The sequence below is a fragment of the Mus pahari genome, chromosome 14 (genome assembly GCF_900095145.1).
Source record: "Mus pahari chromosome 14, PAHARI_EIJ_v1.1, whole genome shotgun sequence".
NCBI classification, from domain to species: Eukaryota; Metazoa; Chordata; class Mammalia; order Rodentia; family Muridae; genus Mus; species Mus pahari.
Window position 1 is genome coordinate 70,756,563 of NC_034603.1, and position 27,686 is coordinate 70,784,248.

The 27,686-nt window shown below is 52.2% G+C and overlaps 1 protein-coding gene across 3 annotated transcripts in view; it reads right to left on the minus strand.

Annotated features, from left to right (window-relative positions):
• Positions 1–13,283: 13,283 nt before the first annotated feature.
• Positions 13,284–27,686, minus strand: part of Arhgap27 (Rho GTPase activating protein 27) — a 32,413-nt gene continuing 18,010 nt past the window's right edge. The window contains exons 1-16 of one of the 3 annotated variants that reach the window (XM_021212367.1): positions 26,389–26,585; positions 21,902–22,321; positions 21,384–21,566; positions 21,118–21,198; positions 20,938–21,021; positions 20,594–20,661; positions 20,226–20,316; positions 19,729–19,833; positions 16,979–17,077; positions 16,084–16,189; positions 15,836–15,958; positions 15,665–15,763; positions 15,402–15,479; positions 15,176–15,310; positions 14,981–15,086; positions 13,284–14,870 (exon numbers count right to left, since the gene is read on the minus strand). In XM_021212367.1, the coding sequence (XP_021068026.1) occupies positions 14,693–14,870; positions 14,981–15,086; positions 15,176–15,310; positions 15,402–15,479; positions 15,665–15,763; positions 15,836–15,958; positions 16,084–16,189; positions 16,979–17,077; positions 19,729–19,833; positions 20,226–20,316; positions 20,594–20,661; positions 20,938–21,021; positions 21,118–21,198; positions 21,384–21,566; positions 21,902–22,321; positions 26,389–26,445 (2,013 nt within the window). In that variant the 5' untranslated portion in view covers positions 26,446–26,585 and the 3' untranslated portion in view covers positions 13,284–14,692. Of the gene's footprint in view, positions 14,871–14,980; positions 15,087–15,175; positions 15,311–15,401; positions 15,480–15,664; positions 15,764–15,835; positions 15,959–16,083; positions 16,259–16,978; positions 17,078–19,728; positions 19,834–20,225; positions 20,317–20,593; positions 20,662–20,937; positions 21,022–21,117; positions 21,199–21,383; positions 21,567–21,901; positions 22,322–26,388; positions 26,586–27,686 lie in introns of those variants that run through there. The other 2 variants (XM_021212366.2, XM_029545844.1) reach the window with 2 other exon arrangements.

Genomic DNA, 27,686 nt, shown 5'->3' on the forward strand with positions numbered 1-27,686 from the left:
ATTACGTCCCGGCCACTCCCACTCAGGACAGGGATTGAGGTTTAGGCTCTTAGCTCATTGCCTGGCATTCACTCCAGCCTCACATCTGATGATTCTGGCCTGCGCATGTCTGACCTTCTCACCTCTGCAGAGCACTTCTCCCGCACTCCCACTCTGCTCCTTGATGGCACTGCCAATAGTTCTGCCCCGGATTTCCACTCTGGCATTGCCTCCTGCCCTTGAGCTCACTTTCACTGTAGCAAGCTCCTTCAAGCCTCCACTTTCCATGGTTCGCCACCCCCACCCTTCTGCGTTCATTTCCCGTCATGCTATCTCTGCTCCAGCCTTTCTGATCACTGGCTTGCTGGAATCCTGGCCATTGATACCCATGTCATGGCCTCTAGAAGAGACTTGCCCACCTAAGGCCGTTGTCCATGGACTCTACCTGTTCTGGGAAAATGGAACAGGACTGAGGCCATGCCAGGTGGCCTAGGTACGTGGCCTCAAGTGCACACTCAACACTGCTTGGGCGCTGTCTGGGTCCTTGGTGTGAACACCCACAGAGCAAGACAGAGTGGGGAGAGAAGGGAGGAAGGAATGCAGACTCAGAAGAGCCAGGCTGGGGTGTGCAGGCGCTGCTCTCAGGGCCAGTGGAGAGCAGTCAAGGCTCCCACAGGAAGTTAGTCCTGACCTGAGAGTTGTCTCTGCACAGATCGAACTAGAGATGCCCACTGTTTCTTGCTCAGCCTGTAGTCTTGCTGACTATCAGACAGAGGTGGCTGGAGGTACAGGCAGAACACTTACTACGCATGCAAGGGGTCTGGGTCCCATCAACAGTATCATGAAAACAAGCCCACATAGACAGGAAGGCGATTGGAACGCACCAGCTCACTTCCATGTAGCCCTTCGGTGGGTTCACATCCTACTGTAAAACGAATCAAAAACCCCCACAAGCTTTCCCCATTCTAGCTGCTGGCTCCCTCCTTTTTTTCTTCTGCTCCTCACTTGGTCCCTATAGAATGTACCAGTTCTCCAAACATCAGACACCTCCCTTCTGTTCTTTGGGAGCCTGGATACTGCCCAGTTCTAGTTTGCATCCCGCTGAGCTCTTTGCCCATTGTATCCCTTCCAGAGGGCATGCTCTGCTCTAATCCCTGACTGAGATGTTGCCATAGGACCTGCTTCTCAGCTTGCCTCCATGGTTTATGCGCTTACCCCCCCCCATGGGGTGGGGGTTGTTCTCCTGGCTCCCTGTCATCGTATATTCAGCTCCTGACATAGGCTGAGAACTCAGAATATGCCATTTTAAATAGATAAATGCATGAATTAATGTGTGGACATAGGGAGGGGGCATGGCCCCTATCTATTGCTGTAAGGATGAGGTACCAGACTGGGTGGATGGGAGATCCTGGAGACAGGCTTTGCTGCCTGCCTATTTGAGGTGTGTCTGCATCAGCACTGCACCTGGTACCCAGTAGGTGTTCAGTGGGTGCTGATGGGTGAACTTCAGCGGGAAGCAGGATTCCAGGGGTGAAGTAGCAGGTGAGGTACGTGGGATCTCCTAAGAGCAATGGGGAGGACAAGGCCTCCCAATGTGCTGCCTGCCTTTTGGCAATTAGCTTTGTGTCCCCAGGCTTTGCCTGTCCCCAGTGCTTGCCCAGCGCATGAAAGGCCCTGAGTTTGATCCCCAGTACCAACCACACAAAAGCATCGCTGAACAGGAGCCTCCAGGAATCCTTCCCTTGCGCTGCTCCAAGTCACATCTGTTTCCGACAGACCGTTGGCCCATGTGCGTACACCTCACCTTAAGGATCAGTTTCTGTCTGTCTGTCTTGGTGTGGGAGGCTGAGATTCCTGCCTCTCCCATCTTACTCTGGTCAGCACCACAACCATGTGCAATGGTCGCCAAGCCTGTGATTTGCACTCCATAGTAAAAAAAAAAAAATGTTGTGACTAGGGACATTGTAGGCAGAGATATACAGTGATGATGCCTGTATATCTGGGGAGAGCATGGGGCGTGGGGAGAGGAAGGATGGGACTCAAGAATGGCATGCTGCCTCTTGAAGAACAGTGAGGTTTTATCCTCTGGTGGTACCCCCCCCTCTCTCTGTGTGTGTGTGTGTGTGTGTGTGTGTGTGTGTGTTTGAGACAGGGCTTCTCAGTGGCCCTGACTGTCCTGGAGCTTGTTTTGTAAACCCTGTCTGACTTTGAACACACAGAGGTCCACCCTGAGTGCTGGAATTAAAGGTGCATGCATTGCCACATCTAGTAATATGTAATTTTATATGCATTCATTCATTCATTCATTCATTGATATTATATGTATGTGTGCGCATGTGCACACACAGGCCACAATGTGTATATGGAGGACAACCTTGTGCGAGCAGGCTCTAGGTTCTCTCCTTTCACCATGTAGGTCCTGGGGACCGAACTCAGGTCCTCAGGATGTAGCATGCACCTTATCTACTGAGCCCACTGGCTTTTCTTGTTAAGAGGGTCTGACTCGATTTACCAAAGTTCAAAAGGAATCATGGGCTCGGCCACATATGAAATTACGTGCGTCCCAGTTACTCCCTCCCTTCCGGAAAGCTTGAGACGGAGCATCTGCTTGCTTCTCCTCAGGGAGCACCTGGCTCATGGGGAAGCTGCTGGGCCACCACGAGGTTAAGTAGAAGTTGCTGGCAGTGCTCTGGGTGACCTATCCATATAGGGCTGGAAGGGGAACTAGGATGGCTGGGGCATCCCTAACCTTTGAAGCTGATGTCATCATGATAACCATGCACCCACAACACATCTCGTGGTCTACCAGTTCTCCGTAGAGAGGTGAGGGCCCCAACGCAGGGCTATATGTCGAATGGACTCATGAGCACACAGGAGAAACCATATGCCCCTCCCGGAAAAAAAGTAAAATCCTACATGGATTTGCATCACTTGAAGACCTGCTTGTTCTTTTGTTCTGTAAACACGCAGGTCTCAAGCTCTTAGCTGGGTGTCAGGACACACATCTGTAATCCCAGATGTGAAGAAGAAGAGAGAATCATCTCAAGTTCGAGGCTAACCTCATCTGTATAGCCAGTGCCAGTCCAGCCAGGGCTATATGGCTGGACGCTGTCTCAAACAAAACAAAGCACACCCCTCTCCAACACAGGACCACACCACCAACCTAGCTGAGCTTTCTTCCTAGCGTGAGACAGGGGCCAGAGAACTTGGATTCGATCCCAGGGAGCCAAGCTCCCCAAATGTCTGCCTTGGGCATTCTGCCAACAAGGCCCTTAAGTGCCTCACACTTTCATTTTCTTAATGTTTCTTTTAGTAATTTACTTTTTTTTTTTTTAAAAAAAAACAACCTAAGTTTAAGAAATGTTTCTTCTAATTATGTGTGTGTGGGAAGTGTGTGTGTGTGTGTGTGTGTGTGTGTGTGTGTGTGTGTGTGTGTGTAGGTCAGAGAGCATCCCAGGATGTCCCTCTTAGGGATGTATTACTGATTAGGCTAAGTTGACTGGTCTGGGAGTCCCACAGATCTTTCTGTCCCTGCCTCCTTGGTGCCAGGATAATCACCCTGTGCCACCACACACCACATGGTTGTTGCAGCAAGCAATTTACTGATGGCTTACTCCCCAATTCCTCCTGCTTTTGAAGTTCACATAAATGGAGGCGTGGAGACCGCTTTGCTCACCCTTGTCCTGGACTCTTTTGCCGGTTCACATTTTTGCTCAATCCTCCATCCTGTGGGCATGTGACAGTGCATGCTGACATTCTGTCACCGATAGATGCGCATTCTGCTTGCAGCTTGCAGCTCTTATGAACCAAGCCATTTTGAACATTTTTGTTTGTGATTTTGGTGAGCACTATATACTCATTTCAGAAATCCCTGGTTTCCTTCTCGTGCTCAGCTTAAGTAGATGGAGCCAGTTTCTCAAAATGTACACAGGTACACAGACACAGACAGACAGACAGACAGACAGACAGACAGACAGACACACACACACACACACACACACACACACACACACATAGAAAGAATCACACAGACATATACATTCACCTATAGACATACACACAGACACAGACATGCACATACACATACTATACACAGACACACAGACACACACACACAGACACACACACACACACACACTCCTTGCTCACAGACAGTGAAATTCCAATCACTCCACACCCTTGCCAACATTTGATACCAAGTCTTTCATCCCAGCTCAGGTGAGCATACACTGAGACCATGTGGTGCTTTTAATTTGCATTTCACTGATGCCTAATGAAGTCATGCTTATTAGCTTCTTACATATCCTCTTGTGTGAAGCATTGAGTTGTTTGCCGGTTTCTTGTTGGGCTCTGGCTGTGGGGAAATAAAGGGGGTGGGAGAGACCCGCATCCCCCCAGAGCTCGGAGATACTGGGCAGGCAGATGCCGGAGACTGCCTTGCACTCTCCATACAGCTGGGTGGGCATCTGGCTCTGGGAAGCCATGGAATACCAGGCCCTGGGGTGGAGAGGGAGAAGTCTGGGGTCCCTGAGCCTCATGGAGTCCAGGGACGACAGGTTCTAGCTCTTGGGCATTGCAGGACGTCACTGGACACCGTGGAAGAGCTGAAAAGGGGTGGGGGCCCCAAGGTGGCAGTGGCCCTGAGCCAAAAGGAAAAAAAGGGGGGGTGGGGGAAGGCACTGGTGGTTCCTGCACAGGTGAGAGTCCTTGGTCTGGTATGGTGGCTGGAAATGCTGGGAGGCCTTCCTTCGGGAGATTAGAAGAGGCTCTTTAGGGGCCTATTCCATCGCTCCAGCATGGCAAGTCTAAACGAAAGGAGGCAGGCCATGGTTTTAGAGCTTTATTGTAGAAAACAGAAAGAGAGAGAGAGAGAGAGAGAGAGAGAGAGAGAGAGAGAGAGAGAGAAGGGAGGGGAGAAGGAGAGTGAAAGGTAAGAGAGCAAGAGCTTAAGAGAGAGAGGAGGGGCCAAGCAGCCCCTCTTATAGTGGGCTGGGCTCCCTTGCTGTTGCCAGGTAACTGTGGGGGTGGAGTCCGGACAGCCTACCTGACTGATGGCCACAGAATTATGGAGCTGGGGCCTCATGTCAGGAGCCTATGTCTGGGAGCATGGCAAATGGGCCTTCTGTCCCTTGCAGATTAATCTGCAGGGTCTCTGGGGTTTAAACCTAGCTCGAACCAGAAAACAGGCTGCCTTTCACCGTCCCACAGTTTTTCTACGTGATCTTCAACCTTTTCTATTGATTTTTCCTACAGGTTTTCTTCCTATATGTGTGTTCGCAAACACACACACACACACACACAGACACATACATACCAAAAAAAGTAGTAAAAATAAGTTTTAGGAAAGAATAAAGAAGCACGTGCTCAGGGCCTTTGGGGACTTCTCTGTATGTAATGGGAAAAATCTCACAGAGTTAAAAAAGAAACTGCGTCCAGATGGCAGCACGCCTTGCTCATTGATTGTTCCTGCGGAATTCATTAGGTATTCCAGTTATTAATCTCTTGATGGATATGATTTACACATGATAGGCTCTCTCCAGTGAGTATACTTTCTGGGGACACTATTACTAGAAACCCTGTATCATATGTCTCAGGTGCTTTAAAATAAATAGAATACAAACAGAATATGTTATCTTTACGTTCTAGTTAGCTGTCTTGCTCGTGGCCAGCCGTGGCCAGCGTCCCGCGCATGCACATGGGCCTCATTAACAAGAGAGTGAAGTGAGTGTAAAGGGGGCTGAGGAGATGACTCAGCATCCTTGCCCTGAAAGTGTGAAGACTGAGTTTGAATCCCCAGGACCCATTTAAACCAGGCGGGTGTGAATGGTAATCCTAGCACTTGGGAGGCAGAAACACGGAGTCAGAGTCGGAGTCGGAGTCGGAGTCGCCAGGGACAAGCTAGCTAGCCAGGCTGTGGACGCTGGCTGTGAATGTCACTGAATGCTCAGTGAGTGGAATGTAGAGCCATTGAGGGAGATAGCCAACATGAAGTCCATTGACTTCAGGTCTTTATGTGTGAGCACATGCACATGTGTACACACAGATACATACACAGACACACCTACACACATGCACACATAAACACACCCCAAACAGTAGTAAAAATAAGTTTTAGAAAGGAATAAAGAAGTGAGCGCTCAGGACCTCTGGGAACTTTCTCTGGATGTAACGGGAACATCTCACAGTTAAAAAAGAAAGCGTCTAGACGGCAATACGTCACACTCACAGTTACCCTTCTGTGCCCTCGTCACTCTGGATAGGACCTGGGCACCTCCTATACTTGTGCCAGCTGGTGCCATCCTCCTTGTGAGCCTCACACATGGCTCAGTCAGCGTGTGAGCAATGAATGTGGAGAAGGTCTTTAGGAGGGTTGACAGAATGTGATGCACAACTGGGGAACATTGTTCGGCCGATGGTGTGGAGACAGACTGTGAGACAGGTTGGTTGGTTGATGTGAAGCAGGGCAGAGAACCTTCTGGGAGCTCAAAGCTAGAAGGCCGGTAAGGAGTAGCGTGCCGAGGGAAGGGAGATGCTGGGACGGTCATCATTCAGGGTTCATGTATAGGTGACAAGGAGCAGCAGCCAGCCAGTCAGACAGACAAGAATTCCTGTTCTTGATGGACTCTCGGGTTTATGGAAAAGACACACTGGGGAGGCAAGGCTTCTCAAGCAAACAGGAGGCAGTGGGCATGTTGGGCAGTGTTTCCCTGGGAGGTGTGAACACGTGCTCACTCACCCTGCATAGGGCACCAACAATGGACCAGAGATTATTGCCCCCCAAGTCTGAGTCTCGTTCCTGGAGATGGTGATTATTGGGGTTACTCTTCAGGAGCACGGGGGCACCTCGGGCAGCTGCATCATGACAAAGCCCGACCGCTTCAGTCTGGGTCAGATGACTCATACAAGGGACATTTCGAGTTCCCTGTGTTATTTGCAACTTTCTTGTAAGTTCTTAGACCCTTCTTGAGAATTTCCTGAGCTTCCTTCTCTCCCTCCCTCCACAAGGACTGAATGCTTCAACCTGTACTGCTGCAGTTGCAGCTGCAGCACAGCAGGGGCTTAGTTGTACGGGGATGCAAAGGTGCGGGCTGCAGGGTTGGTTGAGTCCTGGCAACTGAAGGGCTGTAGTTACAACTCTGTGGGGGCCTGAGCCTGCCCAGGAATGGGCTAAAGCAGCACTAACAGGAGACCCAATAAAGGCACCTTGGAGGGGCTGGCTGTGGGGGTGACAAGAAAGGAGTTTCTAAGTTTGGATAACTGATACTTTCAATCAAACTTTACCTCCCTTTGCATGCCAGGCTCCGGGCAACCAGAAACGAAAGAGAAGTCTCTTAGGGAGATAGGTGTGTGAGTGACACTTAAGCAAAGTGCATGAACAAGACTCTATCACTATGATCAAAGCCTGACATAGACACAACACCCACTGTGAGGTTACAGGGACTCACATTTGTGTAGGATCTGTGTGCATGTGTATGTGTGTTCACACGTGTGTGCATGTGCATGCACATGTGTGTACGCGCACATGTGTGTGTGTGCACATAGGTGGGTGACCTTTTGTGTGCATGCCTGTGGAGGCCAGAGGTTAATATTAGATGCCTGTCACTTTGCAACATGCGGCCACCAGGTTCTGCATCCCAGGGCTCTGGGGACGTTGAGGGCAGGGCTTCCTTCCAGGTTTTCAGTGTCATCTGGTGCCAGCACACAGCTAAGGCTCCTTAAGGTCCTTTCTCCAGGCCAGAGAGATGTATGCTTAGAGAGTGCGTTAGAGAAAGCTCGGAGTGTGAAGGGGCCTCTGGAGAAGAAGGGGCCGTGAGTGGGGTGAGAAATAGAGGCCCATCGCCAGACTAGAGGGGAGCGCAGGCCATCGTGGACTTGGGAGACCTGGAAATGTGAGGTATCGTGGGTGGGGGGAGGTGCTCAGGCATCCTGAACAACACCCACCTCTGACTGGGGGAGCTCCCCCGACCACTCCTTTCCAAGTTTTGTCTCTTCTAGGGGTATGTGTCTTTGCTTTACCCCAGCCTTAGAGCTTAAAGTTGCACGGAAACCTGTGGGCTAGGACATACTGGAGAAGACACTTGGATTCTCTTGGCTCACACAAAGTCCCAAAGCGTCTCTTCTCGATCTGGGTGTGTCTGTGAGATTACCCCTCAGGTAAAAGGGCTCTCGTGCCCCCTGCTGGCAGCTCTGCTCCAAGCATCCCTGTCACTCGCTGAGGATGCTACCGGGAGACAAGCACCTTGTGAGAAGCAAGTCGGGTTTCCGGGCTGTGGTGGGGGTGGGGGGTGAGGTGGGGGTGGGGGCGGTGCAAGAGTAGAGGTAGGGAGTATGGGGGATGGGGTTGGGGACGGTGGAATACTGACCTGCCAGAGTGAAGGATTGGTTATTCATCGGAACCCTGGAGGTTTCCAAATTGGTTCACCTCCCTTTATCCTTTATCCCGAGCTGGGAGAGACTTTTCAAAAACCTATCAGAGGCAGTCCTTGGAACCACAAGCCTCATCACTGGTTCTTTTGGGTCTGAAGCCCCTTGTGCCCAGTGCAGAGAGCCAGTCTCCAGAGGCTACATGCTGTATGAGTCCATCTACAAAACCGTTTCAAAGGAAGAAATGAGAAAGGGAGAAAGACCAGGTTGCCAATTGGGGAAGAAACAGGGAGATGTGAAGATAGAGGAACCCCAGAAAGGGGGCAGATGAGGATAAGGACATTTGTTGCTCTTGCATAGGACCCTGGTTCAAGTCCCATCATCCTCATGGCAGCTCACAATTGTCTGTAACTGCAGTTTCAGGGTATCTGAATGCCTTCTTCAGGCACAGGTGGCCACCCGTCATATACCTACACACAGGCAAAAGCGCCCACAAACTTAAAATAATAAATTAGGGCTGGAGAGGTGGCTCAGCGATTAAGTGAGCTGGCTGCTCTTCTAGAAGCCTTGAGTTCAATTCCCAGCAACCACGTAGTGGCTCACAACCATCTGTAATGTGATCTGATGCCCTCTTCTGGGACTTAGTACATGCAGATAGAGCACTCACATTAAATGAATAAGTAAAACCTTTTGAAAAAAAATAAAAATAAAATAAAATAGAAATCCCAGTTCATTCCCGCTTCCCCAGTTTTGGTGCTAGAGATTGTCCAGAGCCTCTCACGTCCTGATGTTCTCTGAGTAAACTGTCTCCCAAGAACTTTGTTTTTGTTTTGGACAGCATCTCACTCTGTAGCTCTGACTTGCCCAGAACTCACTATATAGACCAGGCTGGCCTCAAGCTCGCAGAGACTCACCTGCTTCTGCCTCCCAAGAGCTGGGGCTAAAGGCCTGCGCCACCACGTCGGCCAGAAGTGGGGTTTTTGAAACAATAGAACCGTTCTGTTTTGATCGTGGTGGTGGCTGTGACATTTTGTGCCTGTGACAAAATACAGAATTCTACATAAAGACACACAGTAAGGAGCGTGCACAGGCCAGAGGAGTAGGTAACCCTACAGCACAGTGGGGCTCACGAAGGCTGGCGTCTCTCAGCATTGATGTGCACAGCAGTTATGTAGGATGCCATGGTCAGCGTTGGATGCTAACAGTGGTCTGAGAATTCAGCATCAGGGGATCAAATACTCTCTTCTGGCCTTAGCAGATACCTGCACGCACGCACACACACACACACACACACACACACACACACACACACACACAGAGGAAGAGGAGGTGCAAAAAGAGAAGGAGGAGAAAGGATCTTGGTGTGTTGCTATTCCAGAACTTGGGGTATAGAAGCAGGATAGAAACTCAAGGTTATCTTTGGCCCTATAGCAAGATGGGGGCCCATCTGACTGCGTTGTGACTCTGTCTCAACGCTATACAATACAGGAAGACTGGCCACAGAGTCTTTCTGATGATCGCCACCTAGTGGTCCATGTGAGTAGTGCAGGATGGAGCATGTTCTGTTGGTGGGCCTCCTTTTAGTAAAAAGAAATCTCATATCAAAGGTCTTTTTCTAAGGCCTCTAGCAGGAGAACACCCAAGCTTGAAAGGCCCAGGAAGGCAGGCTCCCTTCCTGCCCTCTTGTCAATATAATGAGACCCAACCTGCTTTGGTCTAGCAAGGAGCTCTACCTCAAATACCCTTGCCTCAAAGCGTATAGAAAGTAGCTTTCCTGAGGCACCGCTGCTCTGAGGTCTTCAGAAAAGACTGGTGCAGGACCCTGGGATCAAAGGACTCATGGGCCCAGCATGGTGGCCTTGTGGCTGTCAATCTGCAGGACCGGGGCTAGCCTAGAAGACTAATGTGACTGCACAAACGTCCCTGCACTAGGTTCAGGGTTGGAAAAGCTGCACAAGTCTCACTGTGCAGTCGTGGCCAGCTTCTGAGGCAGAGGTAGATGTCCCAGTTTTATAGATGAGTGGCCTGGTGCAAGCTACCTGCTAAGATCACTCAGTAAGAAATGTCGGGGGTGGGGCGGGGCTGGAGAGATGGCTCCGTGGTTGCAAGTGCTCCTTGCCTTTCCAGAGAACCTGAGTTCCCAGCATTGACATTAGTGCCTTGCAAGCACCTGTAACTCCATTTCCAGAGGGCTCTGACACCCTCTTCTGGCCTCCACTAACATCCATGCACATGAATAAAAATAAAATTAAAAAATATTTTAAAAAATGGCACAGTTGGAACATGATCTCTGGATACTTGCCTTTTGACATCTTCAGTTGTGAATGAATATTACACTTATTTACAGTGTGTTTATGTGAGTGTGTGTCCATATACATAACTCAGGGGAGTCAGTTCTCTCTGTTCTACCATGTAGTTCCAGGGATTAAAGTTGGCTCTTCAAGGTTGCTGTCAAAGTTTTTTTTTTTTTTTCTTTCTTTTTTTGGTTTTTCGAGACAGGGTTTCTCTGTATAGCCCTGGCTGTCCTGGAACTCACTTTATAGACCAGGCTGGCCTTGAACTCAGAAATCCGCCTGCCTCTGCCTCCCAAGTGCTGGGATTAAAGGCATGTGCCACCATGCCCGGTTGGTGTCAAGGGCTGATGACTCACTGAGTCATCTCTCCAACCCATGAGCAAGTGTTTATTGAACACCCATTATGTCAGTCTCTATGTTACATATTGAGAACACAAAAAATCTCCCTCTTTAGGCTTGTGGGGATTAATGACTCATCCCGAGATGGAGCTGTAAAATGGTAAACAGAGAAAAGAGATGCATACAGGTCTCTTCTAGTGTATATGGGGAAAGGTGGTGTAGGTGGGCACTCAGAGGGGCTGCTGAGAAACGGCGACTTCAGGACAGCACCAAAAGATGGCCGACTAAGCAAAGGCAAAAATAGAAAGGAGCACAGCACATGTAAATGTCCCGGGGCAGGAAAAGAACATAGCACATACATGCAAAGGTCCTGGGGCAGGAAAGAACACAGCACATACAAAGGTCCTGGGGCGGGAAGGAACACAGCACATACAAAGGTCCTGGGGCAGGAAGGAACACAGCACACACAAAGGTCCTGGGGCAGGAAGGAACACAGGGCATTAGGGAAATTGATGGGAAGTTGTTGTAGTCATAGCTCAGAAACCAAGACAGTGTGTGAGGTGCAGGTCTTGCAGGGGCTTGAGTCTGTGTGTGCTCTAGACAAAAGTGTTATTAGGAGTTTGGAACTATCAATTCATACACTCTTCACACCACCGTAGAGTAGGTATTGCTATTGTACCCCCATTCTCCAGATGAATACACTAGGTGCACAAGGTGAGACTGAAGTTTCTCTGTGGGTGGAGGCCTGGCTTGGTAGGGGTGGTGACTCACAGCTCTTTCCCGAGCCCTGCTGGGACATGACCAGGGCTGAAAACGAGGTGCTTTGCCCTGATTTGTGCCAACTGTCAAGCAACTTGGGTGCTCAATAGAGCAGTCTGCATAGGACGAACAACGTGTAAGCTCACCCAGGACTCGGCTGAGTCAGGATGAGGCCCCATATTGTGGCTCGCATTCCTGGACAGGTGTCTGTCTTCAGGGCCCCAGGCTGACCTCCCTGCTTGTATTTGCTGGTGGCTGCCACTGGACACAACAGCTCAATATGTCATGGAGAGCCATGGGTGTGTTTATGAAAGAAAGGTGACTCGTCATCCTCAGGGAGGTGTGGAGAATGAGGGGAGGAGCTGTTCTGAGCCTTACTGTGGTTGCTGTGTTTCCAGTCATTGCTGGGGCCAGAGGCCAGCCTGCTGTGGAGAGGGAGGGAGGCAGATCGGGGCTCTGAGGAGATCTAGTGAAAGCCAATGGTGACAGACAGTACAACCCCTTACCCCCATGGCAGCTGATGAAGATGGTGGGGAAAAGCCACAACAAGATGCAAGGGTCACCGTGGGACCTGGCAACAGTTGTATACCCACGAGGATGGAAGCACACACAGGTCAACAAATGGAAGCTCGCAGCTCTCCCCAAGTCACACTGAAGCCCGAGCCCTAGTGTGATGGCATTTGGAAATGGTGCCTGTTGGGAGTGACTAGGTTTAAGTGACTTCATGATTGAAGTTGGGATCTGACCTTGGCAAGAACAGACCTTTAGGTCCATTCCCCTGTAAGAACATGGCTAGAAAGTGCTGCCTGCTAGCCAAAGATGTCCTTGTCCCACCCCACCCCACCCCACTCCACTGTGCTGCAGCCTCAGCTGGAACATCCGGCCTCCAGCTTTGTGAGGAATACATTTCTGTTGACTAAGCAGCGTTACAATAGCAGCTGCAGCTCTCTAAGCCAATGTGGCCACAGAAATGCTTGTTCGGCGCTGTCTGTCTCGACAGCCTCTGAGAGGGTAGAACCCATGATCCTTCAGTTAGCAAATGAATTAAGAAAAGGTGGCAGGGATGGAGAGATGGCTCAAAGGTTATGAGCACTGGCTGCTCTTCCAGAGGTCCTGAGTTCAATTCCCAACAACCACATGGTGGTTCATAACTATTTATAATGAGGTCTGGTGCCCTCTTCTGGCCGGTAGTCATACATACAGATAGAACACTGTATAATCAATCAATCAATCAATCAATCAATCAATCAGTCTTTTAAAGAAAGAAAAGGGAGGAAGGAAGGAAGGAAGGAAGGAAGGAAGGAAGGAAGGAAGGAAGGAAGGAAGGGAAGGTGTCAGCTGAGCCTGATGATGCACTGTCAATGCTTGAGAGGTGGAGGCAGGATGGTCAGGAGTTCAAGGCCATCCTCAGCTGTACACTGAGGCAGGGTGATATAGGCAGGCTGAGGTTAAGTAGCTCACCACATCCTACAATGCTCTGCTAAGAGTCCAAGGTGTTTAAGCTAGAGGCCAGTCTTCCAGGCTACTACCAAAGCACATTCGCCAAAGTAGGAGAATAAACATTTTATTTAACAGTTAGTTATTAGCTTGCCTTAGGACTTTAAATATACAGCAAGTGTACAGCAAGAAGTCTTCATTTGTTCTCTTCTGCGCCCTGCTACCATCAGGGCTGGGCTTGCATCAGTCGTATTCACTGGGCTCCAAGCTCCAGCACGCATGCGTAGAACCCCTGCCCCAGGGCACAGTGCTGGGCACATGAGGACCCACAATAAATATGGACTGCATGAAACCAAGGGAGAAGCCCGTGGGAAAGGCTGGCATAGTCTGAATGCTCAATAAATATTAGCTATTATATTGTTTGTCGAGTCAGTGGGGGTGGGTGGAGCTGGGGGCTCAGATCCATAGATTGAGGTGGTATGTGCATGAGGGAGGAATCGGGCAGCTGACACAGCTTCAACTGTTTGCCTAAGGCTGTGACCTCCCGGACAGGCCTCTCCTAGCTCTGCATGACAAGTAGGGTACCAGGTGGGCATCCAGCCAGTCAGGGTGCAGACAGTGGCTGGGGGCTTCAGGCAGGCACCCAGCCAGGGTGTAGACAGCAGCTGGGGGCTTCTATTTATGCTGTCCCCCCACCGCACACCAACAGCTGTGGTAGGCTCCCTGCTGCCTTCAGGGGCCCCCAACCTCTAACCTACACAAAGTGCTCCAGCGTTTACTCTGGTCTACCTACAGGCTGTGCTGCAGTGGGGCTGGGGCGTCACCTCCTCCTCTAGAAGCTGGACTCGTCGTGGGGATAGCCTTTGCAGGGAATCAGACCACCTATGGACCCCTGAAGTACTGCGATTTCTGCAAGCCCCAGATCGCCGGGTTTGGTATGTGGTTAGTATGAAGAGCTTCTGTGGAGAACGGATGTGGCCCAGGGAGAGAGGGAGGCATCAGGAGGCCTGCATCAGGGTGGCACTGGAGCGTAAGGCTGAAGGAAGCAGTCAGTGGCCTGGGCTGGTGGCCAGGGTCAGTCCTCCCCTGGCAGCAGAGACAATGTCAATAGCTGTGCTTCATGACCTCTTGCATAGCACGGGGCCTACAGGGTCTCCATCAAGGCCTGGACAGGTGCAGGCCTAAGGAAACCAGAATGCCCTCACCAAACTCCCTGCCGGGGGTGGGTGGGTGGGTGGGGGACTAGAAAACAGACCTTCACCTCCCTCCTCCAGGCACGTTCTCACATCCACACAATAGGCGGCGCTGTAATTAGGGAAAGGGCCCTAATGAACCCCTAAAGGGGACGCGAGAGGGAGAAATCACATTTCACGAACTGCCCACCAGGGGTCACTGCACCCTCTGAATGGACGGGTGTTGAAGTCACAGTGCAGCGGAGGGGGGTGGTGGTGGTGGTGGGAAGCGGGAGAGCCTCAGAGGAGGTCCAGCCTCACAGCCTCCAGCTAACCCACGGTCCACAGTCAGTGCGGTGGGAAGATGTCTGCGCACTGATGTAGGATGAGCTCCACCACCTGGTTCTGGAACACCATGGTCATGGGCATGCTGGCCTCCTCCATCTCAGGCCGCAGCAGCGTGGGCCCGAACACTATGGCCACATTCTGCACAGACATACGGTTCTGCTCGCCGTGCTCAATCACCCTGCAGTGGGATTGGTGGGATTAAGAGGTTAGAGATCGGGGAGTCTCTCAACATGGGCTCCAGCCACGACTAGCCCTTCTCTTTTGTCCTAGGAAGTTTGGCTTGCTCACCGGCACAGATGCTGGATGAGTAGTCGGAGCGTGTCCTGGTTGGGAGCTGGCAGCGAGCGCACCAGGTCACGCACGCAGCGGCTGCGCTGGGCTGGGTCCTGCAGCTCTGAGTGAGAGAAAGGAACCAGAGATGGTCTGCTGGCTGTGACGAAAGCGGGCCAACCTCCCCATCCCTCCTCTTCCCAAGCCACTCACTAATGGCTGCTATGAACTGGTGGAAGTGCGAGAAGGGGAAGAGGGGTTCCGGCAGCTCTCGGAAGAAGAGCTTCAGGGCACCCGTGATCACGTGGACGTCTTCCCAGCGCCCATCGTCCAGGTCCAAGCGTTCATCTGCCGCAGGGAAGGGCCCAGGGGATTGAGAGGCAGTCAGCACCCCCTGGTGCCGTCAGGCCCCAGGGCAGGGACTGGGAAAGGGCCTCACCGTGATCCACCTTATAGCGCAGCTTCTGGATGGTGGCCAGGTTCCCACTGATGCGGTACAGTCCATCAATATCCAGCCCTGCGGGAAAGGAAATGGCTGACCCTGGACGGACTAGGGTCCCTTACGATTTCTACTCAGGGTTTTCCTACTCAGAGTCTTTCTGGTTCCTTCTTCTTGACCCTGTGCTCACCCAGGGGGTCTCCACCCTTAGTTCCCTAAAAGTCGGTCAGGAGGCGCTGCCTTGTCTGCGCATGCGTACATACCCCGGGCCTCGACGGTGCGGATGCATTGCTGCACGAAGCGTGGCACAGGACTCCTCTCGCGCTCACACAGTTGAGCCAGCGCGCATCCAAACACCTGGTCTGGGGGAGAGGTTGGTCAGCGCTGCCCAGCCCCGCACCACCTGAGCCCGGATCCCGGCGAACTGCAGGTACCTTTGATGTAGCCCTTGTCCCGCAAAGACTGCAGAGTGGGTCGTCTCTGTAGGAATTTACGGAGCTTGTGCCGGACCCTGCTCAAGTCGCTTTCCAGGCCTCCGGGGCTGAGCGAGGGTGAGGCTGTCACAGACCGAACTAAGTCAGCAGGAGGCAGTCATGGCCCTAGACTCCAACCAGGGCATCACTCCATGTCCCCCCAGCGGGGGAGCCTTTTGGTCGCCTTCCCACCTGATCCCATCGCACACCTGCGTTCTGCCGTACATCCTCCTCCCGCCAGCTTCCGAGGCGCTCACTGGACCCGAAATCAGCACTGCTGTGCTCACATTCCTCCCCTTGGAGCAGGTCTGCAGACTGGCAATCAGACAGCCTCAGAGAAGCAAGGCCTGGGGCGGACTGGGGCCTCTCCCGAGGAGCTCTGGCCTGGAGATGCCCCAGGAAGAGCCTGTTTTTTCTTGTCAGTTTACTGTCCTGGGACTCAGACCTTCCCCTTCTCTGACTCCAGGAGCTGTGAGGTTATCTCTCCTCTCTCTTTCTTATCCTGGCCACCTCTAGCCTCCTCTCAGTTCCTCAACTCTCTCCATCCCATGAGACTGGCTGCCACTATGAACTTACAATTCCTATATAGGCCAGACCTCTGTTGATCATGCCAACAGTACCTCCTGCCTCTGGATTCCAACAGCCCAAATCTATACCCAGTGCTAAGCCATATGGAATTAAGAGAAAGATATTATCAGGCCATTGTCATATAAGTAGCTGTTGACTTTGTCAGAACCTGGGATCAAACTCAGGACCATTTGCATGCCAGGCAACCCCTCTGTCACTAAGCTGTGTCCACAACCCATAATTGGCACTACTAGGGCTGTGGCTCCAGGGCAAAGCACTTGTCTAGAAGACATAAGGCCCTTGGATTCAATCTGTTAATGCTTTGTCTTCTAGTTGTAGCTGTCAATTCCTGAGTCTGGTTCCATCCCTCCCTCAAAATGACACGTCTCTCCAGGTTGTTCCTGTCCCCTCCTTGTAGAGTCTTGCAAAACCAGCCCCAGAGCTGGTGTCATGAGGCTCTCTGTGCATAGCTGAGGGGCCTGCATACAAAGCCCAAGCCCCTACCCATCAGCCCCAGAGGTTCCAGGCTCTGCCTACCAGCTCTGCAATGCCTTCGGCAATGGCTTTGTGCCAGGTGCTGATGATGGCTTCTGAGTCGTGCTGGATCAGGTACTCCGAGCCATCTCGGCTTCGCAGCTGGAGGGACAAGTAGTCACACAAATCAGTAAGTTCCCAATTCCTTCATCTACTTTGGGAGTAGGCTTAGTGTGTGTGTGTGTGTGTGTGTGTGTGTGTGTGTGTGTGTGTGTGTGTACTGAGAGGGAGGTGACAGGTCCCTGCCCTAAGCAACTCAGAACCTAATAGAGCAAAGGCCACAGCCAGGCCCAACTCTTCCTCTTTGTTTAATGCTGTGGGTGACAGGTACAGTACATTTGAATCACTTTATGGGCATACAGCTTATAGTTATAGAACAGTGTTCTGTGGGGTTCATTGCGGCCCACCACAAAATACAACAGGCCTCCCCCCAGGTCCCAGGCAAATGATAGAAAATTCCTATGGAAGATCCTTGAGGCTGGAAGAGCAATGGGGAAAACTGCAGGGTGGGGCAGAAATAGAGAATCGCCCATCCCAAACACCTGAAGGCTATGGAGTTTTGCCAGCTGCAATGCCTGGCTTTAGAAGTCTACGTCAGCCTTTCCCTTTAGTCCAGAGGAAAGCAGACAGCAGAATTTGGCTCACATAGTGAGGAACAACTTCTAGACTCAGAGAAAACTGTCTTTTGGTTCTTCTTTTAAAATTGTAACTAAGAGGCTGGAGAGATGGCTCAGAGAAGTTAAGAGAACTTGTTGCTCTTGCAGAAGACCTGGGTTTGGTTCCTAGCACCCACCAGGTGGCTGACAACCATTCAGTTCCAGGGACCCCAATATCCCTTTCTGACTTCTGTGGGGTACCAGGCACACATGTGATGTGCGAGCGTTTGCGTGTGTGTGCACACACACATGTATGCATACATGAAGGCAAAGCATTCACATATATAAAATAAATAAATCTAGAACCAACTAAAGCTTGGAGAATCATAAAAACAGAAGACCCGGGCTCCCTGTAGCATGTCTGGTCATGCTTCTGAACTTCTCTATAATTAATATGCTATCTGAAGCAGTCCTAAGGTCCCAGCTCAGCTTCTGTGGGGCTCTTTAGAAGGACACTTATCCCGCTAGACCCCAGGTTCATAGAAACACATTAGAAAGCTCTTTAAGAACCATGATTAGGAAACAGCTTAGATTCCCCGGAATGGAGAGGGTCTTCTCCCCCACAGTAAAGATCTGTCTGTGTAACTGGTGGCTGTCCCTGTTCTCTTTTGCTGCCTGGAGAACCTAACTTTCTCTCAGTGAGCACCTGCTACTCACAGTCGACCCCTAGTCCTCCCCATGCTGGACCATCCCTAACTTGTTTGGCCAGCTGCTGGCTACTGTTTTTTTTTTTTTTTTTTTTGGAATTTATTTATTTATTTGTTTGTTTTTTTATTTATTTTTGTTTTTCCAAGACAGGGTTTCTCTGTATAGCGCTGGTGTCCTGGGACTCACTTTGTAGACCAGGCTGGCCTCGAACTCAGAAATCCACTTGCCTCTGCCTCCCGAGTGCTGGGATTAAAGGCGTGCACCACCACGCCCGGCTTATTTATTTATTTTACCAGTTCATTGCCTATGGTGTGTGTGTGTGTGAGAGAGAGAGAGAGAGAGAGAGAGTGTATGTGCGCATGTTTGTGCCTGTATGTATATGTGCATGTGTGTATTTCTATGTGTGTACGAGTGTGTATACCTATGTGTGCCTGTGGCTGTGTAGGAATACGTGCGTGTATGCACGTGTGTGAATGTATCTGTGCATGTGTGCATGTGTGTGTTCCTGCGTATGTGCCTGAAAGTATGTGTGTATGCCTGTGTGCTCGCACATGTGTGTGCATGTGTGTGTACGTGTACCTGTGTAAGAATGCATGTGTGTGTATATGTGTACATGTGTATGTTCCTGTGTATGTGCATGTGTGTGTGTGTGTGTGTGTGCGTGCGTGTGTACGTGTGTGTGTATTGGCATGTACATGTGGGCAGGTGGAAGCCAGAGTCCAGCCTCAGGTGTTGTCTACTTTTTGTCTTGTTTGTTTTTTGACAGGTCTTGTACTGACTTGGAATTCAGCATTTAGGTTCAATTAGCTGAGCAGCAAGGCCCAGGGAATCCATGCCTCTGCTCTCCCATCCCTGGGATTTCGAGCATCCCTGGGATTACGAGCGTCCCATGTGCCACCACACTGTGCTTTCACGTGGGCTCTGGGGGATCATCAGCTCCGTCCACCTGTGCGATAAGCGCTGACTAAGCCATCTCCTCAGCCCTCACTGCCTGTGTGTTTTTCTTGTGTTCTGTCCCACAGCTCTTAGGGACCGTCAAACCCCTGAACACTGAAGGGTGTGGCACTGAGACCTTGCCAGAGTCTTCTTGCTCTACCAGCTAGGGAAGCCAGACCAGCTTGTGGCTGCTTTATTTGATGGGGACCCAATAAAAACCAGAATCTGGGCTCCGGCCCGTGAAAACACGCTCCTGGCTCAGCCCATCACAGTGAATCAGAGTCCCTCGTCTCAGGCTGAAAGGAAGAAAGCCACTCTTGGGGGGGGTGACCTCCTCTCCCAGACACCTGCTTCTTACCCTCAGGGGCAAGGCTGGGGACTTCAGACAGCATGACAACACTAGGCGCGAGTCTTTGAGTCTTGGGAACTCCATCCCTCCTTTCCATGGGCCCCCATTCTTCGGCCCTGTCTGCAGTGGGGTTCACAGGCCCCCTTCCCTGTCCAGCCACTCACCTCTAACACATTCTTCTTGCTGGATTTGTCTTTGGGGGCCCAAGAAAGAGAAGCTCCCTTCAGTTCGACCGTGTATTCAGGGGTGGAAAGCTTTGAAGGATGCCTCTGTGGGGAAGGAAGGAGGGAGGGAGAGAGAGAGAGAGAGAGAGAGAGAGAGAGAGAGAGAGAGAGAGAGACACGCAAATTATAAGGGGCATCCATCCAGATGGACTTGCTACAGCCCCTGGGTCTGACACCCCGGCCCCTGGTGCATCGTTGTCCTAGAACCTGCTGGCAAGCAGGAGGGGAGGGCAGGAAGGAGCGGGGATCCTAGGCCCCAACCTCCCTGCTTGCCAGACTGGAGCCCACCATCCCCAAGGACAGTTCTTCAGGCCTAAAGTGGTGGGAGGTGTTCGGACAGGGGTGAATCTGCCATCACTGCCCCTCGGCACTTGGGTAGCCATCTTTAAGACCAGAAAAGGAGCAGGAGATGTCCCCTTCTCGGGGACAGGTCTCACCAGGCCGCCTGCAGCTGAGGTCTTTGAATCCTTGAAGAAGGTCAGGACACCGCCCTCCAGCACAGTCCAGGAGGTGCTCCAGTGTTTCTTCCTGGGTAAGGAGGAAGTGGGGGTGGGTGGGGCTTAAATTTGCTCCTGGGCTGGAGGACTCACTGGACCCAAACACACACGAGGACACTGAGTTTTAAGGACGTAGCTGGGGTACTGGTTTGAGAGGGCTGGATTCCCCCAGATAGCTGGATCCCGTTTCCTCACAGGCCCTTGTATGAAGTTGCTACCATGATTAGTAACCGGGGCATATGGGAGCCTAGGGGAACGTCATCATCAAAGCCCCACCCTGCCAGGGTTGGGTCTGGACAGGCCCTCACCGAAGTCTCTTCCCCTTGTCTACTGTCTTGGTACGATGGAGGACTCCTGCCTTGTCCAGAGTCTTGACCTAAGAGAATGAGGGGAGAGGGAATAGTCATTGGGGGGTGGGGAGGGGGCAAGTAGGAAGGGACAGAAGCTAGTGTCTCCTTGGTTGGAGGTTCCCCACAGGCCGAGCTCACTGAACCCCGTCAACCGCCCAGCTGCAGGAGGGAAGGTGATCGCTCTACAGAAGTAGGCACAAGATTACTCCAGGTCGTCCCTGCTTTCTCTATTCTGGGGCTTACAGAGAAGGAGGAATATATTGCTCCTATCCCCGACCCCAGACTCCGTGGCCCCTTCCCACCTTCTCCTCTGGAGGGCTAGCCTGGGCTGGAGTGTCGCTATCCTGGCTGGATTTTCGGACACTTCGAGGGGCAGGGATCGGGACCTGGGGAGAGATACACAGTCACTTATCATTCTGTCCAACCACACTCCCCCTACCCCCAAACCCCTCTCCAGCCATCTCCCTTCCCAAGCTGGTTACCTGGGGCAGCTCCCATTGAACAGAGGAGTCCTCTGGGTTGTAGAAATATGGCTTCCCGTGCTGGTCCTCCAACCTTACCCACTGTGGACACAGGGATGGTCAGGGCCCTCAGCCTAGAGCCCAGGGTGGCTCTAAGGGCTGGATCACCAGACTTAATGTTGAATGGCACGAGGTGTTCACTTTAGACTTGAGGGGAGGTCCTAGTGAGGAAGTCCGGGGAGTAAGTCTAGGTCTGTCTGTCTGTCTGTCTACTAGTGAGATCCTACCTGCTCTTGAGTGAACTGGTTTGTGTAGAGCATCTGCTTGTCTGGGGTAATTTGACAGGACCAGCCAGGGGGCGCAACCAAAGGAGAAGCGGGGGCCGGATCACTGAAGGAGCCCACAGGAGAATAGTCCTCTTCAGGGTAACTGGCCAGTAATTCGGGGTAGTCTGTTTCAGGAGTTGGGGGCTGCAGAGACCGAAAGATGGAGTCAGAGGTTCTCTGTCTCCTGCCCCCCCCCCCATCTTTACTCTCTAGTCCTTGGGGCCAAGAAGCAAGAAAAAGTCAGGAGCCCTACGAGAGGGCTCCGCCCTGCTCTCTGGTCTCAGAGAAGCAAGAGGTGGGGTTAGCAACGCTCAGAGGTGGCCAGCCCCCATTGGTTTCTGATTAACATGAGAAGAGGTAAAAGACATTCAGAAATGTTTTCCCCGCATGCCCACACATACAATGTCCCACCCCTATCCTCGGATCCCTGAGAAGCAGGAGGTGGGATCAGCGGTCCTTGGGGTGGCCCTGCCCCTTACCCTCTGCTGCCCGGGGCTTCGCGGGCTCAGGCTGGGTTGCATTTCCAGTTGTTCCTGGTGATCTTCCTCCAGCTCCTCGGTCTCGTCCTCCCAGGCCGTCTCACCGGTCAAGGGGTTGTAGAAGAAGACCCTGCGGCTCTCCTCATCCCAGTACTGGCCCCACTCTGTCTCCAGGCTCTCCCCGCTGCCCACAGAGGCCCGGGAGGTGGCCGGGCTGGTGGCACCTTCAGGTGTTTCAAAGGGTGACTCCCAGGTGGTCACACCCGTGTCGGGGTTGTAGTAGTAGGGGCGCCCAGTGCCCGCGTCTGTGTGCGTCTCCCACACTGGGCTGAGTCGAGGAGGAGCTGCAGCAGAGCGAGGCGACGTGGCCCGAGGTTGCCTCTCTACATTGGCATACACTGGTTCCGGGGGGTCGTCCACCTGCGGGAGCCGAAGGAAAGGACTTTTAGGGTAACTCCAGAGTCACACAGTGTGGCCCTGGACATGCGTGCTTTGACCATCCCAGAAACTGTGGCAAAAAGAAAAAACAAAAACAAAAACAAAACATGTCTTTGAAAGTGCTGTGTGTCGGTTTGTTTATTGTATAACAAGAACTCAGCTCTCTGCGTTTACAGAGGAGTCTGCACTTAGAGAAAGGCGAAATGTGAGCAGGAACAGACCAACAGCCTGGGATCAAGTCTTTAGGGGGCCTCATTTGGGGGTCTTCCGGCTTTCCGTTGTTCCAAGAGCGCACATGAGAGAGCAGAGCAGCCAGATGGGCTGGGCTGGAGAATTAAGGCTCAAAGAAAGGAGCGGTCCCTTTCCCCACAAAGGACTGGGGCATCTAGGGTTTCCTCTGGTTAGTCACAGAAGAGAGCTCACCGTGTGATTCACACTTTCTGCTTCCCTGCTGGTGGAGGGGCAAAGTCTTGGGCCATCCATCACCTGCCTGGGCTTGGGCTCTATTTCCTGACACTCCCTGCCCCTGGCCTTGAACTTTAAGCTCCAGTTGCACTGAAGTCTCGGGTCTGTCCCTGTCCACGCAGGAACTTCTGCAGGTCCAATGCCTTTGGTTCCCTTGCAGCCAGCCTGTCTGTGTCCAGCTCCACCCAGCTCTCCCCAGATCCCACCAGTGTCCCCACCACACGCAGCCCAGCAGTGTCAACACCCTAGAAAGATAGACAACACCATTATCAAACCGAAGCCGGCAGAAATGCACCAGGGATTGATAGTTTTCAAAGAACACGCTATGCTCCCAGCAAACAGTACACCTCAAAAAGCATTAGTAATATGGATGGGATGTGGTTTGACTCTAAATACTGCACACAATCAGGTAGTACATTTCTGTTATTCAGAAGACAGAGGCAGAACCTCATGAGTTCAAGGTTATCCTTGTCTACGTGTGGGGTTTGAAGCCAGGGTGGGGTATAAGAGACCCTGTCTTGAAAAGACCAAAGTCAGACAAAATGCAGACAAAGGAGCTATCTAGGTAGAGTGATTATAGGGGTTCTGCTTGGGGGAGGGGGAAAGGGAGGGGAGGGGAGGGGGAAGGAAGGGGAGGGAGGGAGGGAGAGGGCTGGGTAATTGAATCCTAGGCCTCAGGTACAAAAGGCAAGTAGGTATTTGTCCAATTCTTTAATTCTTTTTCCTTTAAAAATGTTGGAGCTTCCAATTTTTGTAATAGCAATTAAAACACACACACGCACACACACACACACACACACACACACACACACACACACACAAAATCATCACAAAAGTTCCTCCTCCATGGCTGAGACTCCTGTGTAAGGGAAGCATGTTCTACTCAACCTGGCTTCTCCCCCTAGGAAAAAACATAAAAATCACTCATTTGGGGCTGGAGAGATGGCTCAGTGGTTAAGAGCATGTGCGGCTCTTGCCGGAGTTCAGTTCCGAGCACCCCAACGATGGCTCATGAACCTCTAACTCCAGCTCAAGCAGAACCGATTCCCTCTTCTGACCTCCTTGGCACACATACCACCCTGCCACCAACCCCAGTCACTCATCCTACAAAGATTGCTTTGTTCTATGGCAGGAACCGAGCCAGGTGCTGGGAACGCAGCAGAGAATAAATCGATGTAAGTTCCTGCTTAGTGCAAGCGACCTCTAGGGTGCACACGCAGGTGTGGTGTACGGAGGTGTGGTACATGCGGGTGTGGTAAGCGTGGCGTGTCAGTGTTGGGCACTGCTGAGAGAGATGGCAAAGCCGGAGGCTGGCGAGAGGGTTCTGCAGTTAAAGACACTTGATGCCAGGCCTGACAGCCTGAGTTTGAACTCCAGCACCCATTTGGCGGAGGGAGAAGATTGACTGCCCAAGTTACCTTCTTACTTCACACATGGGCCATGGTTTATCCGATCATGTGTGCATCCATGTGGGCACCCGATAAATAAATAAAATATAATAAAAAAACAATGGAGGCATGGCGAGACATGGAGGTCTCAGTTTCGCCAAGTTGGCCAGTTCCCAGGATGCAGAGGGGTTGAGCCCATGGATTCCCCTCCGTTAGGGTCCTGTGGTGGAGACAGACCTTCCACCCACTTCTCCTCTCTCCCTGACCCCCAACCCCATGTGGCATCCTGTGTTTTGGCTGCACCAGGCTGCTTCCCTACCTCCCCAGAAGAAGGTCCCTACTCACTTCCTGGCCTTTCTATAGGCGACTCCCTTGGCCTGACTTCCTCTCTCTCCCTTCCTGCTCACTCTGGCTTTGCTTCTGGGCGATCCTTGAGTCACAGGCTCTCTGGAGAGAGATCTAAGCTGCTCATCACTGTTCGGGTTCAGTGGCATGCTGCTGCCTTGGAGGCTGGGTGACTGACCACCTACCTGGCCATCTTTCTTCCTTTCTTCCTGTGTATATGTAGTGTGTATATGTATGTATGTGCATGTGTGCATGCACACATCTATGTGTATGGCCTGATGCTGTCACTGGTTTCTTCCTCCACTTAACTCCACATAAATGCCACCTTATGTATTGAGGCAGGGTCTCTCCCTTGAAGCCAGAGCTCACTGACTTGGCTAGTCCAGCTAGCCACCTCGCTCTAGAGATCCCCTGTCTCTGCCTCCCCAGCACTGGGATCACAGGTAGACTTCCAAGCCCACCTGGCTTTTACATGGGTATCAGGGATACAAACTCTGGGTGTCATGGTTACACAGTGAGCGCTCTACCCACTGGGCCATCTCCCTAGTCCCAGGCGTGCATCTCTTGTGAATACGACGTAGGACTGTGTGCCCAGCCCCATGGGGCCCCCTTCAGGCGAAGCAATGTCCTGAAGCACATAGCAGCTCATCTCAGACACTGCTTTATGGGCAAGTCAATTCTATGGCAAATGCCAGAAACAAGCACGGACACCCAGAACAGAATGTGAGAAAGGAATAGCTGGTGATGCGGCTTTGAGCCACAGCGCTCAGGAGATTTCAAGGGACAGGACAGAGACGGTAATGACAGGGGACAGAGAGGACAGATGTGTTTCCTGTGTCACGGCTGGATGCACCGGGGCTGTGGCCTTGCCTAGTCCAGGCCTGGGGATGGAAGGGTCCATGGGTGATGAGGTGATGATGACGTGGTACTGGACTCTTTGGAGCAGGGATTTATGCTTGACAGACTACGGGAGCTAACAGGGGTCTTGAACATAGGACACATCAGCAAGTATGGGGGATACTGAAGAGAGAGAGAGAGAGAGAGAGAGAGAGAGAGAGAGAGAGAGAGAGAGAGATATGATTTAGGTCCCTGGAGTGACAGGGCTACCCCACGAAGAGACGATGCAGAATCACGAGGTGGGAGCAGGAGGAAGACAGGCTTGCCCCAGAGACACCAACTGCTTGGGATGGAAGAGAGGGACCCTAAAAGAGGCAAGCAGGCAGACCCCACTCCTCTGAGGTGGTCTGCAAGCTGCAGCCATGAGGATCCTTCAAACTCTGGAGCTCTCTGTGAGCTCCACACACTCCCAGCCCTGGTGGCAGGTTGGTTCCGCTGGGTTCTCACTGCTTATGGGGCTGCCCAGGCTCTTTCATTGCTCTCTCTGGGGAGCATGGCAGGCCCCCACTCTGGAGACCCGCATGCAGCCAAAGTCTAAAAATAGTACCAAGGGCTCCTAAGTTGTAACCTCCAGGCGCAGGAGTGGGAAAGAGGAAGAGGCCTCGCCACCTCAGGTCAGAGAACTGAGCCAAGAGATTTCCCCTTCACTTCTTTATGGTCCTGTGCCCCTTGTCTTCAGTTACCTTCCCTTGCCCACAGCGGTGGAAGTCCCATCTCTCTTGCCCCACGCTGTGGATCTCAGAACTCCCTGTCTGTCCTTCCAAGGACAGACAGGAAAGTTAGCCAGAAAAGGCTTCCGAGAAGAATGTCTCGACACCACCCCCCTTCCCCAGCATGTCCTGTTCTGAGCTTTACAATCAGCTCCTAAAAGAGTGAGGCGCAGGCCTGCCGCAGCTCCAGACCCAGAAGGCCGTCCCTTCAGAGGCCGAGCCTGCCCGAGTCCTGCTAACTTACCTGTGCCCGCAGGGCCCGGCTCTGTCTTCTGACCAGTTTTGAAATCACGTCCACCATCCCGGGCCCCCTCTGAGTTGCTGGGATGCAGCCTGGGAAAGCTTAGGGGGGTGGGTGGAGCCCCGGACTACAACTCTGGGGTGGCACAGGGCAAGTGGGAAACAAGAAGTTGCCTCGAGATGGCGGGAGGCTGAGACTGCGGCTGGTTTCCTGTCAGGGCTGCGGAAGTGCCTGAGACAAAGTTGCCTGATGGGTGTGCGGTGGCGCAGGTTGGGGGTGTTTTCATGTTTCCTGGACTCTACTGGCTGTCCCCCCCCTCCCAACTCCCTGCCCCTGTGCTCAGTGCTCTGGTGACACATCGTCATATTGATCTACATCCCAGCCCCAGACACAGCTCGGAGCAGCCTCTACCAAATCGCTCATGGGTAAGTCATGGGTGGCGTGGAAGATGAGGCTCAGATGGGGACAGGTGGAAAGAAACCAGGAGGAGAGAGCCTCGACCCGGGCTAGCCTAGTGTACTGAGGCTCAGACACAAGACAGTGAGTGGCTGTGGACTCGCCGCAGGTCCAGGATGGTGTGAAGGGAAAGAGGAAGGCTGTGGAGAGACGGTTCAGATGAGGAAGGGGTTTGGACACATGCAGTATGGGGAAGCTGGTGTCTAGACTCTGCCAGCCAAGGGAACAGAAGGGACAGCGACCACACCGCTGTCTTCCCACTTGACCACCTGGCTCTGTCTCCTCCAGACTTGGTTACCAAGGCACATTGGCCCTCTTCCTCCTGGGTGGCCACACACACCCAACCCCATAGATGTCTCTACATCCATATGCTAATCCACTCACCTCCACTGAGGATTGAGGGAAAGGAGGGAGGCCAACAACCCGCTCCTTTCTTCTGATCTCTCCTCCCTTCATCCCCTCATTAAGGTGCACACTCCAACCCAGTCACACACAGCGGACCCAGCATGCCCTGGGTGAGCAGCTATAGCTGCGTCTCCAAATCCCTGGGGACCATCTTGTCTGTCCTGTCCCTCCCCGAGGTGCTTCCTTCCTGGGCCCTGCTCCTGAGTCTCCAGTTTGTTTCCAGTTTAGACTCTGTACTGGCTAGCTTTGTGTCAGCTTGACACAGCTGGAGTTATCACAGAGAAAGGAGCTTTAGTTGGGGAAATGCCCCCATGAGATCCAGCTATGGGGCATTTCCTCAATTAGTGATCAAGGAGGAGAGGCCCCTTGTGGGTGGAACCATCTCTGGGATGATAGTCTTGGATTCTATAAGAGAGCAGGCTGAGCAAGCCAGGGGAAGC